Source organism: Priceomyces carsonii (genome assembly GCF_900007245.1).
Source record: "Priceomyces carsonii strain CBS4050 genome assembly, scaffold: Debaryomyces_carsonii_scaffold_5, whole genome shotgun sequence".
NCBI classification, from domain to species: domain Eukaryota; kingdom Fungi; phylum Ascomycota; class Pichiomycetes; order Serinales; family Debaryomycetaceae; genus Priceomyces; species Priceomyces carsonii.
In genome coordinates, this window is record NW_026946678.1 from 10,082 (window position 1) to 26,377 (window position 16,296).

The window sequence follows — 16,296 nt, forward strand, 5'->3', positions numbered from 1 at the left end:
CCACCGTCCACTCGCCCCCAAAAGTGTTAGCGGAGGTAGCCACCGTCCACTCGCCCCCAAAAGTGTTAGCGGAGGTAGTAACACCATCCTTCAGAAGGCCATTTCGAACTATGTTCCTTTCAGTAGAGTAATGTAAATGGGAATCACAGAAGGCGAATTTCGTGGGCTGGACAAAAGTATTTGAACATGCCACCAAGATTTCACTCCTATCTATCTTAAACAATCTCTGGAAAATATTAAAATACCATAGACTATGCAGTTTATTGAATTGGGTATCGTAGCCATATTGATATCAATCATTGGGATTCTAGTAATAAATTGACATGGCTGGATCGACATGAAGTTGTCTGCTGAAGGTGGATTACTATTGACAGCGGGCATATTCAGGCGATCGAATAAATGGATACAAATATGGAATGCATACCGTGACCCTGAAGCAAATCCAATTCCAGCAAGTGCATGTTGGGAATTAGTTCTGACAGAAATCAGCTATATCCCAGCAGCTTTGGCTGGCTTGGGCTATATAGCAGGATGGCATAAGCGAGATGATAGTAATTTATTAGAATTACCCTACAGATGAGTCACCATAATAAGAGATTACAAAGTGACAAGCGTACCAGCGGAAATCAAGATAGGGAAGGATCAGCAGGCTAAAGTGAGCAAGTTTACTTATACTGGCGATGATTATTTATATGAACCGCGGAACTTGACTGCAGTTCAGAATGGAGAAGCCAGCGTTATGTTAAACTCAACTTTGAAGGCTGTCCATGAGTACTAGCCTGGTTATGGATGGAGCTTAACACTAATGGAAAAAGTTTTGAGTAATATTACGAGACGTGACGGGCTACTGGACGGGCGAAATAAAACGGAAATAAAATTGGGGTCTTGGCTTTATCGTTCAAAAGTCGTACAAATTATTGTTTAAAGAATATAAAGCTATGAAGAAGTGTAACTCACGTATCAATTTGCTTGAATAAAACTTAGTGTTTTAATACGTGAAGTTGTCTCCAAGTATTTCTCCGTCACAGTCCAAGAGATCTGGATCCGTAACACAGGAAAATAGAGGTTTTGATGAAAATGAATTGATTCTTATACGTTAAAAGTAAAGGATCGCTCGTATGAACGTCATTATGGAGCAGAAGTTCAATTATCTAAAGCTCAGGTCCTATTAGAAGATGGATGGAGTAAGTGCGAGCGGATGAATGAGTATCAGTATCCCTCGCTTCGCGGATACATTGGTAGTGACAGTCTTCTTAAGTGCGCTTATAAATTGTACACCTATGATGACACTGATTACAATAGCTAGCGGGCTTAAGATGCTCTTTATTCGAAAATGAAGGAAGACTGAAAAAATGGGATTTAGAAGACGTAAGTTGGTGTTTTCTGTTTTGTATTAAAGTTCAGATAGCACGACTTTCTGGGGTTCCAAGGTGATGCATAATGTATTACTATATATTTAAGATACTTAAAAGCGATAGGACACTAGAACAATAGAGCCAACATAAAAACTTAGTTCGAGAAAACTCTCAAATGCTTTCTGCTCATTTCAATGTATTCAAAACTTAGTCAACAACGACTTCATAGACTTGAGAACCGAAATAGACTAGCATCAAAACCTACATGCAAGACATGGCTACTATATTAGACCATTGAACTTAATTATATAGATTTTTTAGAATTGGAATGGAGAGGAATTCCTTGACAATGCATTTCATATGATCATAATAGAGTACAGCGGTGATCTTCATCAAAAATATTGTGAAATCACTCAATATGCTGGATGCGGATGTGTTTCAAAACAACGGATCTGGCACTCCCTTTACTTCAGCTACCGCTACCTGCACCAGCCATCGTTCGCATTCTGTATCTCCGCTTCTTCCTCTTATCTTCATGTCTCTTTATTATACTTGAGATACATAAAAACATCAAGTCAGTATCATTTACCGAAAGTGTACTTCCAAGATTTCGGGCTTCCTCAAGACTTCGTAGAACGAATTTTGCAGTTCTCTGGTAAGAGCCGAGAGATTTTCTTTTGGAATAATTCAAAGAACCTAGCTTTACGTTTGGGACGAGGTTATCTTTTACCTTTCTCGAACGGAACTTGAAAAGATTTAAAATATTACCCTGTACCAAATTGTTTTTTGGATCCAACTTTCCACTGACTTGATCCATATTCTCAGTCATAGACAAATCTTCTTCATCTAACAAGAATAATGAATAAGAATATTTCAGCCACAATTCATGGTATTCTGAATGTATCCATCTATAAGAATTTCCATTTGGGAATGGCGTGGTATCGCCAATTGGTAGCTTATAATGCATAAAGAAAAAGACTGTGAATCTTTTATTATCATTAAAGTCAAATTGGAATTCATATCTGACATAGGAACTGAACAACTTCTTCCGTATGGTACATATTTCGTGATTATCTTTCTTTTCTTCAAAGAGAACGTTTCCTTGAGGTATGTTGTATTTTAATACTGAAGCATATTTCTCATCAAAGTAATGGAATTTTACTCTTAGAAGCGGTATTCCTAAGCCTTGTTTCTGAAGTTCTAATATATTATGGAAGTTCCCCTGATCCGGTGTTAATTCCTTGAACGCATCATACTTCGAAGCCGAATCCTCGGAGGTGAAGATCGTAATATTGCCGTTGAAGTGTTGATTGCATAGCACAAATTGTCTCCGAGATGGCTCAAGAAGTGATTCTTCTGATTTTTCTGATGAGCTATCAAAATGCGCATCACTAGTTTTAAGTGTCTGCTGATCAAAGTCTGATGTTACTTTCTTCGCCGACATATCTTGCAATATTGTATTCTACGGAAATGATTGAAATCCTGTTCCTTTAAATGGTACTTCACTCAGATAAATGGCCTTGCTAGTTTAATCCTTGGCATTTCTTCATGTCAATATAATGTATTCGGAACAAAAAGCGTGCATATATGCGCTTATATAAGCGATATCACTTCACATGCATCCCCTGCAGACTTTTTACGGCACATAGTTCTACTCATGCATTTGTCTAGTCCAGATTCAATTAAAGGCTGAAAAGAAAAGTAGGAAGCCATAGCAATTGTTTATGCGGAGTTTTGGGATTATGATGACTTGACCACAAATTTAAAATATTTTGCAAAGGCTTGCTAAGGGGGAACATAATGTCTCTTTGACGAGGTATCAGGGCTCTCACTATTGTTCAAATCGGCGCATAAAAATATGGTTAAGGGACTGTAGAAGTTCCACTCTGATTTGAAGGTTGCAAAATTAGACCTCAGAATTTAAAAAATAGATTAGTTTCAAATCTGTGTTTTAATGACACTGTTGGACGCATGCAAGAGCTAAGCCATCAGTCTTTAAAAAAAAAAAACTGATGCCTATGAATGTGTTTACATTATGACAGTTCCCCAGAAAAGCATTGTACCTTCCGAACTCTTGAAAATATTTGAAAGACCTTAGAGAATATCGCAGCACAATCAAACCAGTAGCGAACTAAGACATTTAATTTGGGCAGAACTTCATAATAGACTGGTATAACATTCTCTCAAAAAATTGTGACCTGCAAAGCTCTCTCACAATAGTGAGAACTATTAAATATTGGTTTAGCATTTTTATGGTATGCAGTGGTCCATACTTGGTGAAAACACTGAGAACGAAACATCTTTCAAGTATATCTAAACACGGACCATAGAATCATACCTAGCAATAACACAGGAGCGCATCGGCCACTATTCTTACGATGCTCTTCAACTATCAAAGATGCTGTATTATGTAAGACTCTAACTCATCATCAACACATCGTTTCACCAGTTGATACAATGGATGCTTGGGAACAGTCTCTTCAAAGTTAAAGTTCTAACCATGGTATCGGAAGCTGATTTATCCATTTGTAAAACTGCTTTCCTCCCACATCTTATATTCTCCTTGCTCATCAACTATGAACCATATTATGATTTTACACCAATCTTACATATTAAAGAAAGAATAGCAGAATAATCAGCCCAAAATCCTAGCGCATAGTCTGGTTCATGTTGTTTATACTAAATCGCAATCTTCAGAAGGAGCCTTTAAGTTACTTAAGGTTCTTTCTTATGCAAAATATTACAGTATCACATTGTGATATCACTCCTGTCTCACCTAATTCGCATCTCTTCATTATTCGCATTTGACTTGAATCTAAATGAAACCAATGATTCTCCCAAAGTAGGTAATGCTAAAAAGCAGTCAAGAATTCGATAGCGGTTTGCAATGACTTTGGATTCCACAGAATCTGAGAAAGCAACCAAGAAACTTGAATAGTTTGAAGAAGCACAGTTAAAATGCCGACATCACTACTGAGCTGAATAGCGATAGCTTTTCTTTCAAATCCCTATCTTGCCATCATCGCTCAAAATGTACAAGAGAACAATAAGGACAACAGGTCAAACACAAGAAATTTCAAAAAAAGCCAACGATGCCAATAGCGTCAAATGTGCAAAAGTGTACTACAGGTACACCAATGGATCCAAAGAAGACAAACATGCCAAGTGAGATTATCCTATATCACAGTTTTGCAGGTCAAATCCATCAACACTTAGACAAAAGGATACTTTATCATGGAATAACCAAAAAAGGTTTTCTATATTCTCGAAGCGTTGAATTTTCAAGTCGAGCTGGCTAAAGAAAAAATTAATCATGAAAGAGATTAGCACAACTTGAATTTATTTATCACGTGAATTTCGACCTCCCTGGGCATTTAAAATCATATGGAGGACCTTGTATTCCATTCAGTGGGTTCTTAGTATTCTCAACCAAAGCTTTTACTCAAAAAATCGATGCTTAGATAAGAAATTAGTGCTAAGATGCTCGTCAAAAATAAGGGTGGTGTCAAGGGCGGTGTCAAGGATGATGACAGGAACTGAAGGAAAAGCGAGGTTCGAGCCACATATCTTGCGGATGGAGGGGTCGAAAGATCGGAGGTAAATTCATAACAATCTCAGACGCGAAAATTCTAGAACCGGTTCTTAACAAATCTTCATAATATGAGCTTTTAAAGCCGCATTTACTTTCGAGATACATTTATATCATGTATCTAAGACAAGAATAGCCATCTCTTATCGCGGCTTTCTTCTCGTAGCATAGTCAATTAAGTTAATTCGATGGAAGAGACTATAGTGCACAAAAAGCCTTGTGATAGAGTGGCGATCAACTGTGCCGCTTGGGGCGTGGCGTACGGCTAAAACAACTTGGTGGCAAATTTCTTATTCGCATTTAAGAGGTGAATCCTGGCTTTGTTGTTATGCTTTTGATAGGGGAAATCCAAATCTCTGCTAACCCGTTCCATTGGAAAGTATTCTATATTGGTCTCAATATCTTTTTACGGGAATGAGTGAGGAACAAATAGGTTTGAGCTTGGAGGATCCCGAACTACAGAAACGGTTTTTAACGCCATTTTTAGCGAAAAGAGTTCCACCCATCACTAAAGAGGAAGACAGAAAACCTTTCACCCAGAGTTCTTTCAACATCATATCTAGCACTTTCTTCTGGTGGCTCATTCCAGTGTTGAATATCGGTTACAAGAGAACTTTAGAGCCCAGCGATTTGTTATACTTGACCGACGAACTTAAAGTAGAGGCCCTAGCTGAACGTTTTGATTATCATTTTAGCAATCAGATTGAAAAAGAGCGTTTGAAGTTCTATGAAAATATAGAAAAAATGAAGGATTTAGAAAAGAATTCAACCAAAATTGGTGTAGAGTTCAATCCGTCGAAATGGGCAACGTTCTTCGCAGTTCTATACACATTTAGACGACAGTACGCATGGGCATGCATTTATATGGTGATAAGTCAATTGGCTCAGGTTTGTGGGCCCCTACTTACCAGGAAGTTGATTCAGTTCGTTGAGATGCACGCATTGGGGCGCGACAATAATGTTGGTAACGGAGTGGGCTACGCGATCGGTACGACTATTTTGTTGTTCCTATCAGGAGTGTTTCTAAATCACAGCTTCTACAGAGCCATGGTGGTTGGTATCCAAACCAAAGCAGTATTGACCAGAGTTATGTTACGAAAGTCATACAAATTGAGCGAACAATCGAGAATCAAGTTCCCAGTATCAAAGATAACATCAATTATGGGAACTGATTTATCCAGAGTAGAATTCGGTTTCCATTTTCAACCCTTTTTGATTGCAGCGCCTATTCCAATTGGGGTGTCGATTGCTATTTTATTGGTCTATATTGGCCCAGCATCTTTGGTTGGGCTTGGAGTATTGGTTTTATTTTTCATTTTCATGGGAGTGGTTGCCATATCGCTCTTTACCTTGAGGAAACAAGCCAACTTGTTCACAGATTTAAGGATCGACACAATCAAGGAGGTGCTAAATAATTTGAAGATCATTAAATTTTTCTCATGGGAACCTCCTTATCATGACTATATATCGGATGCAAGAAGAAATGAAATGAGTGTTGTCTACAAAATGCAGATAATTATACATATACTCTTTTCTTTAGCTATGACTACGACATTGTTTACTTCAATGGCGTCTTTTTTGGTGTTGTACGCTGTCGGGGGTAGTAGGGATCCGTCAAAAATCTTTGCTTCGCTTTCATTATTCAATATTTTGAGCCAGGAGCTCAATGTCATCCCTATTGCCGTTGCAACTGGATCTGATACATTTTTAGGTTTATCTAGAGTAGGGGAATTCTTAGCAGCCAGAGAGGAGGATGCCCAACCTTTTGATGACGACGAGTTAGAGAATCTGGTGAGAATAGAAAAGCAAAGCTTTTCTATTGTAATGAAACACGCTTATTTTGAGTGGGCTGCTGTGAATCGCGATGAAATCGAAGAAGCAAAAGCTGATGAAGGTGAATTTGAATTTAAGAACAATAAGAAAGGCAAAATGAATGAAAAGAGGATCCAGAAAGGTCCCCCTAATGAAAAAAGACGGGAACAGTTTCAAATCTCTGATGAAATGGGTTTGAACAAGGCGATGATAAATGTCAAGACCAATGAGACAACAGAGTATTCCGGTAACTTGCCATCGGGTGATACTTCTTCCGACGAAAACACCTTTGAGGGATTGAAGAATCTAAATTTGGAAATCAAAAAGGGCGAGTTTGTTGTCATTATGGGGCTGATTGGTTCAGGAAAGTCGTCTCTTTTGAACGCAATGGCAGGTTTTATGAAGCGTATTGATGGAATGCTCATTACAAATGGATCGCTTTTATTCAGCGGTACTCCTTGGATCCAGAGTGCGACAGTAAAAGAGAACATTCTATTTGGGTCCGAATATGACAAAGAATTCTATAAAAAAACTGTATGGGCTTGTTCCTTAGAGAGTGATTTGGATATACTACCCGCCGGAGATAATACTGAGATCGGTGAAAAGGGAATAACTCTCTCAGGTGGCCAAAGGGCCAGAATTGACTTGGCTAGAGCAGTTTATGCTGACAAGGATATAGTCTTACTCGATGATGTCTTGAGTGCTGTAGATGCGAGAGTTGCAAAACACATCATGAAGAATTGTATACTTGGACTTTTGAAAAATAAAACTAGGATATTAGCGACACACCAGCTATCCTTTATAAGTTCCGCTGATAGAATCATATTTCTAAATGGTGATGGCACTATTGACGTTGGAAATTTCGATGAGCTCAGAATGACTAATCGTGACTTTAAAAAATTAATGAAATTCAACATAGAACCAAAAAAGATGGAAGTGGAGGAGCAGCAACAGCAAGAAAGTAAGAGTGATATAGAGGAAGTTTGCTCTGATGACGAAGGGTTTGGTATAAAGGAGAAGGAACTTATTTATCGTCAGTTTCTGAAGCTCTCGAAGTTTTCTTCACTTGATCAGGGCGAGGAACCCTTATACTTGGATTTCAACAAGGACAAAAGTGTGAGCCATGTTTTAATGAAGACAGAGGAGAAAGCAGTTAATAGTATTAAAATTGGTATCTACAAGACGTATTTCAGAGAGGGATCAGGAATATTCCCTAAATATTTGACTACTGTCGCAGTTGTACTCTTCTCTGCCTTTACCACATTTTGCATGTTATTCACGAACACATGGTTATCTTTTTGGGTCTCGCATAAGTTCAAAGGAATGTCCAATGGGATGTATATCGGTATCTATGTTATGTTCGTGGTTTTGTCCTTAGTTTTCATGATCTTTGAATCTATAGCTTTGGTATATTTATCAAATAAAGCCTCTGTGAGATTGAATATCATTGCTATAAAGAATATTCTACATACCCCGATGGCCTTCATGGATACAACGCCTATGGGTAGAATTTTGAATAGATTTACGAAAGATACAAATACGGTTGACAGTGAACTTGGACAAGAATTGAGAATGTTAATATCGAATTTGTCAGATATCTTTGGAATCGTAGTTTTATGCATCGTATACATCCCATATTTTGTCATTGCTGTACCTATACTACTTTTATTAGTTATTATTATTGGTAACTACTATCAAGCATCAGCAAGAGAAGTGGTCAGAATTGAAGCAGTTCAGAGATCATATATTTATGACAACTTCAATGAATCACTTGATGGTATGTTCACAATTAAACTGTTTCATAATGAGCTGAGATTCTTCAAGATACTTGATAAGTTTATAAATAAAACAAATGAGGCGAGCTATTTGATTGCGGCTAATCAATGTTGGTTGGGTGTTAATTTGAACATTGTGTCTTCAATATTTGTCCTTCTTCTTGGTCTTCTTTGCGTCAACAAGGTTTTCAATATCAATGCTGCATCTACAGGTTTACTTCTCTCTTATGCTATAGAATTAGTCCTGATGTTATTTATGTTCATCAGAACGTATAGTGAGGTTGAAAACATCATGAACTCAGTAGAAAGATTGACTCAATATGCTTATGAGTTACCCCAAGAAGCCTCTTATACTTTAGGCGATATTGTCCCAGACAAGACCTGGCCCCAGAAAGGTTGCATAAAATTCGATCTTGTTTCTTTGGCTTATCGGCCCGGATTGCCTCTTGCGTTGAAGGACGTGAGCGTTAATATCAAAGGGGGTGAAAAGATCGGCATTTGCGGACGTACTGGAGCCGGTAAATCTACCATCATGAATGCAATATATCGTATTCTGGAGTTGAGCTCTGGTGTTCTCAAGATTGATGGTGTCGATATTTCGAAACTAGGTCTCCACATGCTTAGATCAAAACTTACAATCATCCCACAAGAATCAGTCCTATTCCGAGGAACTATAAGGAAGAACTTAGATCCATTTGGAGAATACTCTGACATCCATTTATGGAATTTTTTGAAAACGTCTGGTATCATCGAGGACTCGAAGTTTGAATCTGTGAAGGAGCAGAACAAAGACGATCCAAATTTGCACAAATTCCATCTCGATCATGTTGTAACTGAAAGCGGTGGCAATTATTCATTGGGAGAGAGGCAATTGGTTTCATTTGCGAGGGCCATCGTTAGAGATCCCAAGATTTTGATTTTAGATGAAGCTACATCGTCAGTTGATTATGAAACAGATGAGAAGATCCAAATTAACATTGTTAAAACATTTTCTCAATGTACCATTCTATGCATTGCTCATAGGTTGAGGACGATTTTGAATTATGATAGGATTATAGTGATGGATAAAGGTAAGATCAAGGAGCTAGACACTCCATGGAATTTATTCAATAAGGAGGAAGGCATATTTCAGCAAATGTGTCGTAAATCAGGTATTGTTGCTCATGATTTTGTGCGCCCATCGTCCACATAAGAACTCTAATCTACACTATAGTCTGGCAAATACCCCACATCGATTAAGTTTCATTTTTAGCGGTTCTGGCTCCACTTGTATATACTAGATAACTTGTATATAACTAGATAACTTGTACATAACTAGATAACTTGTATATAATTAGATAACTTCTATGTGAAATCATACTTCTTTTTATAAATCAGGTTAATTGAATTAATCGTAGGTCATTGTCATCTTTGGCATTTCAAAAATTGGTTAGAATCTTCAATCGAAATCTTGAAATCGAACAATTCGAATGTTTAAATTTCAAGAATTCCTTTTTCATCGCACTCATTGCACCCGTGCTACCAGTATAGCACTCTTTATGACACTTTGAATGCGTCGGCTGTACTTGATTAAGTTCCAATTCAGGAAAATAAGGCTGTACCTGTTATTAAATTCACTTTGCTTATGTAGAAAGAAATCCTTTTTTATTGTGAGAAGGCAGACTAAATTTACCAAGTCCCTATCTTCTCCGTTCGGTCGTTGTCATGTCGTATGTCAGTTTACAGTTCCAGATTTATCCTAATGCTATTATAATCAGGATCATCAAAAGTTATATCTTCGCTTTTTCGGCTCAAAAGTATTTAAAAGGCACAATGAAGTGATATTTATCTCCTTTCCTTCCTTGTTAGCTTTAATCAACAATCGACATTTATTGAGATGGTATGAAACGGAGATGGCCTGCCAATCTCGATGGCTTGCCAGTATCCTTCGGATGGTTGGCACCATCTACCACCGGTAAATCTTCGAAATCGAATGGACTTATCCCGTCTAAGCAAGCTACATTCACTCCAAGCTTGCTCTGGTCAGATCGTCTTTGATGATGAGTGTATATTCCACAATGAGAACAAAAGAAATGCTCCACCGATCTACTGTGGAAGCGATAGCTTACAAGCTCGTCCTTGCCCTTTAGAAACTTGATCCCCGTAGGCGCCAGGACAACAACGGCACCTCGCATCAGGCAGTAAGAACAGTTGCAACGAAGGGCCGAATTGAGCCCATCGGTGAGGGTAGTCTCGAAACGCACAGCTCCACAATGGCACTGGCCTGTCCAAATCTTCGTATTTCTCAGCATTTTTCTTCTATCTCTTACTTGATTTGAATTGGGATATAGAAGCAAAGATTTTTGTCTGGTGCGAGATTACTTCGAATGCTGAAATCGTGAAGACATAGGACTGCACCTGATTACGTCCGCCGCGTCCGTGCAGAAGACTTCTTCATGGTCGTGAATACGTACCTCAGTCGAATAAATCAGGTTCAACAGAAATTCTTGACAACAACAGAGACCAAGATGACACTAATTGCAATATAGAGGTTGGTCGATGTATATCTCTCGCAATGTAAGCGTTATTGTATGATCCCTTACGTGCGTTTCTCTGCATATCATCTTAATTATAAAGTCTGGGACTTGTAGTGCTGTACGAATGCGTTTAAAAAACATACAATAGATAGTGTATATCATTCCCCACATCAATAAAACGTTTACTTCAAAACAATTTTTCTCCATTCCTATAAAAAGTTTTATCATTATATATATAAATTATACGCAAATATTAACATATAGTAAATATATAAAAACTGGTGTAATTGAATTCTAATAGTTAATTGGCCTTACATGAAATAAATCATAGGCAGCTTTCTGGAAATGAAACTTCAAAAATTTTTTTTGAATTCTACTCATCAGAGATTACAAAGTCACAAATACTTCGTACGGGTTTAAACGAACAGTTTCACCTAAAGTTCCTGTTTTATTATAATTTGATAAAATGATGTTGCTTTTAACGAATTTTTTGGGAACTTTCCACAGGACCTCTTGACTGGAAAAATTGCAAATCACGATTGAACTTTCAGCTGCGGATGAACGCAGAAAAGAGAGAACCAGATCATTCTCTTCTTCAGATTCTATTTTGAATAATCCATAGACAAAAATATCTTTGGACTTTTTGCGAAGCAAAAGTATTTTTCTCCAGTAATTCAAAACCGATTCAGCGTCTTTATCTTCTTCTTCGACATTGAGCTCCTTATCGCTTTCATTGATGTCTATCCATGGTTTTCCTGTGCTGAAACCTGCGTTTTCAGTATTGTTCCATGGAATAGGAGTTCTGGCGTTGTCACGAGATTTTTTTTGGTATTCGACCATCGCAGATTTCAATCTTTTCTCAGAAGCGCCAAAACTAATCAACTCATTATAATTATTAAGGGTTTCTATGTCTCGATATTTGTTGATTTCCCATTGCTTAGGAACATTTACAAGTCCTAACTCTTGTCCTTGATAGACAAATAAAGTACCTTGTTGAAGAGCTAAAAAGGTTGCAACCATTTTAGCACTTACCTTTCTGAACTCTGGTGATTCATTCCCATAACGTGATACCGAACGAGGTTGATCATGATTTTCCAAGTAGATCGCATTCCAACCCCCATTGCTTTGCATGAAGGACTGCCATTTATTGACCACTCTACGGATGTCCCTTACGTCCCATGATCCCTGTTCAAATTTCGTTTTCCCGTGATCTAGGTCCACAATTTCAAAATTGAAAATCATGCTGAGTTCATTACGGTCTGAATTTACAGCTCTAATGATTTCCAGGGGATCGTTACAGCTGGGCATTTCACCAACACTGAATGCATCATATTCTTGAAGAATATGCCCAATGTCCTTCAAATACTCATGCAATCGGGGTCCGCAAGCGTAATACTTTGAACCATTTTGGTATTTCAGATCCTTGTTGGCTATTTCTGCGTCAGGAAAGTTTTGATCTTTTGAAATATAATTAATCACATCCATGCGAAATCCATCGGCTCCCCTATCCAACCAGAATCTAATTATCTTGTGCACTTCCTTGCGCACCTTGGGATTTTCCCAATTTAAATCTGGTTGCTCTTTGGCAAAAAGGTGCAAATAGTACTCACCTGTCCTTTCATCGAACTCCCATGCGCTTCCTTCGAAGCTCGCAATCCAATTGTTTGGTGGATGTCTGTTACCATGCTCATCGAACCTTGGTTTCCTCCAAATGTACCAATCACGATACTCATTGTCAGTGCTAGAGCGCGACTTTTCGAACCAGTCATGTTTATCTGAAGTATGGTTCACAACTAGATCCATCAACAACTTCATTCCTCTCGAATGCAATCCTTCAATCAATTCGTCGATGTCTTTCAATGTACCATAGAGAGGATCGATCTTGTAATAGTCCGATATATCGTACCCCATATCAACCTGAGGTGATTCAAAACAAGGGTTTAGCCATACAATATCCACCCCGATTGACTGAATATAATCCAACTTTGATGTAATACCTGGAATGTCCCCAGTCCCATTTCCAGTTGAGTCTTTATATGATGCAGGATAAATTTGATAAACGCTTGTTTCTTTCCACCAAGCAGGTGTGATTTTATTGTCGATTGTCATTGTTGTAGTAAAAGCTTTTATGAAATCATAGGTGAATCACAACTTATTTATATACTTTTTTATAATTGCTATCGCTATATTTCGCCTTTTAAATCGCTAAATTCATCGCTGTGTTTCGTTCTTTAAATCGCGAAGTTTATCGCTTTTTCTCTTAAAATCCGAGAAAAAAACGACCTTCCCCAAATTTCAAAGCTACTAACCGGCAAGTAATATGTTAATTTCAGTTCAATCGTACCAGCTATGCAAACTCTATAGACCTATAAAATGCAAAAAATACAATCAAGTGCACCCAATAATCGTTATCTTTAACCGAAAATGTGCGATAACCCCCAAGTTTTTTTTTATTATCGTAAGAAGCACCGCTATTCGAATTAGATGATCAATTCATTTCTTCCTATATTTTCATGCAGCCGAAGAAAAAAAATCCATATTATTATGAGTCAATAGTTTAATAGAAATATATATATGAATGCTGAATTGGTTGTTATTTATATGCTTCTATCGTATATCGCCCTTTGCCGTGATGAATATCACGAGAGTACACCGTAAGGTATTTGCAAAATCTTTGACAATATTTCAGAATGGCTTGAGTTCATATATTCTAAATCGATAAATTCTAAACACCTTATAAATATTATGTTGTCATTGCTGCGGTGCTATAACTCTAAGAAGTTTTCGTATTGCGGAGTTCACTTTGCTAGTTTACGCATATGTCTGATCAAGGCATACAAAGAGAAGCATTAATGAAAATATGAAGAATATATAATGCCATGGTAATATTTCTGCTTGCGGTCTGCATCCTCTTCTTCTACTTCTCTCTCTACCCAATTAAGCTAGAAAATGAAACGCGACATGAAAATTCACAACTTATTTTGAGGACATGTTTCATATTTCTCACGATGCCAAAATGAGAAACTATGACGGCACTAAAAAATTTCAAGCAGATTTGTTTCAATTGGGTTGTACTCAGAGAGCTACAAACGTCACAAATGAGAGGCTTGGTGAGTTCTTGAGAGATGCAGCTGGCAAGCAAAAAAACTCACCTATCTTTGAATGTCATCTTCTTTTCTAGGAATCTGAAAATATAGATTTAACTGCTATCTATCTGCCAAACGAATATACTTCTTTCCCTCTTGTATATGAAAAATAATGCTGTAACAACTGTGTTTTGCTCTTATTTATTTCTCAGAATAATAAGATGCATACTACTGTCAAATAGGAACGAAGGTGCGGATATCAGAGCGTTACTTGCTTTTCTTAGGAATTGAGATTAGCCGATGCTATCATAAGAAATCCATAATAATGGATTGAGTTCAGCATACGCTATGCCTTTTTCGCTCTAGTTTCCATGCTTCGGTTTTTAATTCAGGTACGCTTAGTATATACATTACGTAAGATGTTTTATGCTGACTCCTCTCCTTATTTAGAACCCCTTTCTAGCATGGCTGCAAAAGCCCAGCTTGGCACGAGCAAGTAACGTGATAATATTCTTTCCTGTCTGGGTAACATTTCTTGTAGTGCAAGATGCTATCAGCTGCAATCGAACAATACATCACGTGATGATAGTTTTAGTATGACCTCCGCTTGTAAACGTCGAAAGCATCTCAGTGATGCAACAGGTCACTAAATAAAGCAAAGCTCTTGCTCAATCTGCTTTTCTTATTCCATCTCTTGTATAATCTTTTGTTATATTATTTAAGATTGGAGTACGTACTTACTTGACTTGACTATTATTCTTCTTCTCAATGAGTTACAACATTCGATTGTAAGTATACATATTAGTGAGAGATTCTCCAAGAATGTTTCCAAACCTGAAATTGATGATCTAAATCAATTTTGAAAGCGAAATACTAAAATATATATTTGGAGAGAGAGGTTTCATCTTTTCCAGAACTCATTGCCTAAGTTCTTGACGATATTAGGCATGTTTTGATAGATGGCAAGAGTCACTAGACACATTCTACTATTCAAACTGTATATTTTTGTGTGTAACTCGTAAAAATACTGTTATTTGGAATCATGAATTTAAAGCGAAGCACCTTTTAACGTTTGTGGCATTATTTCCCCACCAATTCGGCATACCAACCTGTTTACCGGCAGAAAAAAAGATAAATATTAATAGAACTGCCAAATTATATCCCGTATCTGAAGCAGCTGCTACTATAGAGTTATATATTTTCCAGAGCCCATGTTTGTAATGAAAAGCCCAAAACATAGTTACTGTACCACCAAGAAATTGGGAAAGATACCCTGTGTAATTATTGCCGTAGAAAGTGCTTATGGTTGAAAAGAATACGGGTGTATTCCATAATCTAAATTTCAATGGACACTTTGGAAAAAGCCTATGAAGCAAATACATGATGATTGGAGTACTGAGTCCCAATAAATATCCTTAGGGTAACACGGGGTAGTTTGTGAGAAGTCGTTTTGGGCCTAATATAATATACTGAACCGCATTAGTATTATAACCAACAATAGTTTAGCCGGTCCATTGATTTAAAGGGTCAATTTCAGTTCCATCTAAATAAGGGCGTTTTGCTGAGATGACCCATTTTAGTGCTGCATAATTAATACGGACACCGATTAACTCACCAAAGATTTGAGAAAAGAAAACAGCTTTTGGCGGTAAGTGCATATAATGACCGATTTTTTGACCTTGTAAAATGTATTGAGCTCTGTACCATGCATCGCCCGCAATAGCTCCATATTAAGTGGCTCCCACTGGGTGTTTAGTTTTCATACTTTGGACCATATATCCATATAGTAATTCATTAAAAGTTCCAATAGCCAATTGAAATTTTGAAAGTGCATATAACCAAGATAAAGGAACTATTATTGATCCGAAAACTAAAGCAGCCAATAAACACCACCATGGCATAAATAGATTTCCTGTAGCAAAAATTACTAATAAAGTAATGAAAGATGCTAAAATTAAGATAAAATACCAATGAATAGGAACTTCATTGTATTGGGATTGTATTTTATTCAATCTGCCTGTGTATTGCAAATTGATACTTCTGTTCTTATTTGGTGAGCTTTTCCTTTCCTTGTATGCAGTCACGAGGTTTTTGAAGGATCCACTCAATGATGTATATCCAAATACGACGACCCAAACAAAGCGTCACATAAGATGCAAAATC

The 16,296-nt window shown here is 37.4% G+C and overlaps 8 protein-coding genes across 8 annotated transcripts; 3 read left to right on the plus strand and 5 right to left on the minus strand.

Moving 5' to 3' along the window:
- Window positions 1–337: 337 nt before the first annotated feature.
- On the plus strand, window positions 338–580 carry PRCAT00004301001 (uncharacterized protein; the record flags this gene model as incomplete). The annotated part of the gene is made up of 1 exon (XM_062954290.1): window positions 338–580. One exon carries the CDS (start codon window positions 338–340, stop codon window positions 578–580), a length of 243 nt encoding a protein of 80 aa, XP_062811007.1.
- A 1,244-nt stretch (window positions 581–1,824) lies between these two features.
- Window positions 1,825–2,799, minus strand: PRCAT00004302001 (uncharacterized protein; the record flags this gene model as incomplete). Its single annotated transcript, XM_062954291.1, has 1 exon — window positions 1,825–2,799. The coding sequence occupies one exon, from the start codon at window positions 2,797–2,799 to the stop codon at window positions 1,825–1,827; it is 975 nt and encodes a 324-aa protein (XP_062811008.1).
- A 2,559-nt stretch (window positions 2,800–5,358) lies between these two features.
- On the plus strand, window positions 5,359–9,723 carry PRCAT00004303001 (uncharacterized protein; the record flags this gene model as incomplete). The annotated part of the gene is made up of 1 exon (XM_062954292.1): window positions 5,359–9,723. The coding sequence occupies one exon, from the start codon at window positions 5,359–5,361 to the stop codon at window positions 9,721–9,723; it is 4,365 nt and encodes a 1,454-aa protein (XP_062811009.1).
- A 676-nt stretch (window positions 9,724–10,399) lies between these two features.
- On the minus strand, window positions 10,400–10,822 carry PRCAT00004305001 (GFA family protein; the record flags this gene model as incomplete). The annotated part of the gene is made up of 1 exon (XM_062954293.1): window positions 10,400–10,822. One exon carries the CDS (start codon window positions 10,820–10,822, stop codon window positions 10,400–10,402), a length of 423 nt encoding a protein of 140 aa, XP_062811010.1.
- Window positions 10,823–11,434: 612 nt separating this feature from the next.
- PRCAT00004306001 (alpha-glucosidase) lies at window positions 11,435–13,156 on the minus strand (the record flags this gene model as incomplete). Its single annotated transcript, XM_062954294.1, has 1 exon — window positions 11,435–13,156. The coding sequence occupies one exon, from the start codon at window positions 13,154–13,156 to the stop codon at window positions 11,435–11,437; it is 1,722 nt and encodes a 573-aa protein (XP_062811011.1).
- Window positions 13,157–14,036: 880 nt separating this feature from the next.
- On the plus strand, window positions 14,037–14,228 carry PRCAT00004307001 (uncharacterized protein; the record flags this gene model as incomplete). Its single annotated transcript, XM_062954295.1, has 1 exon — window positions 14,037–14,228. One exon carries the CDS (start codon window positions 14,037–14,039, stop codon window positions 14,226–14,228), a length of 192 nt encoding a protein of 63 aa, XP_062811012.1.
- A 945-nt stretch (window positions 14,229–15,173) lies between these two features.
- Window positions 15,174–15,515, minus strand: OPT7 (Opt7p; the record flags this gene model as incomplete). Its single annotated transcript, XM_062954296.1, has 1 exon — window positions 15,174–15,515. One exon carries the CDS (start codon window positions 15,513–15,515, stop codon window positions 15,174–15,176), a length of 342 nt encoding a protein of 113 aa, XP_062811013.1.
- A 224-nt stretch (window positions 15,516–15,739) lies between these two features.
- On the minus strand, window positions 15,740–15,862 carry PRCAT00004309001 (uncharacterized protein; the record flags this gene model as incomplete). Its single annotated transcript, XM_062954297.1, has 1 exon — window positions 15,740–15,862. One exon carries the CDS (start codon window positions 15,860–15,862, stop codon window positions 15,740–15,742), a length of 123 nt encoding a protein of 40 aa, XP_062811014.1.
- Between the last annotated feature and the right edge of the window lie 434 nt (window positions 15,863–16,296).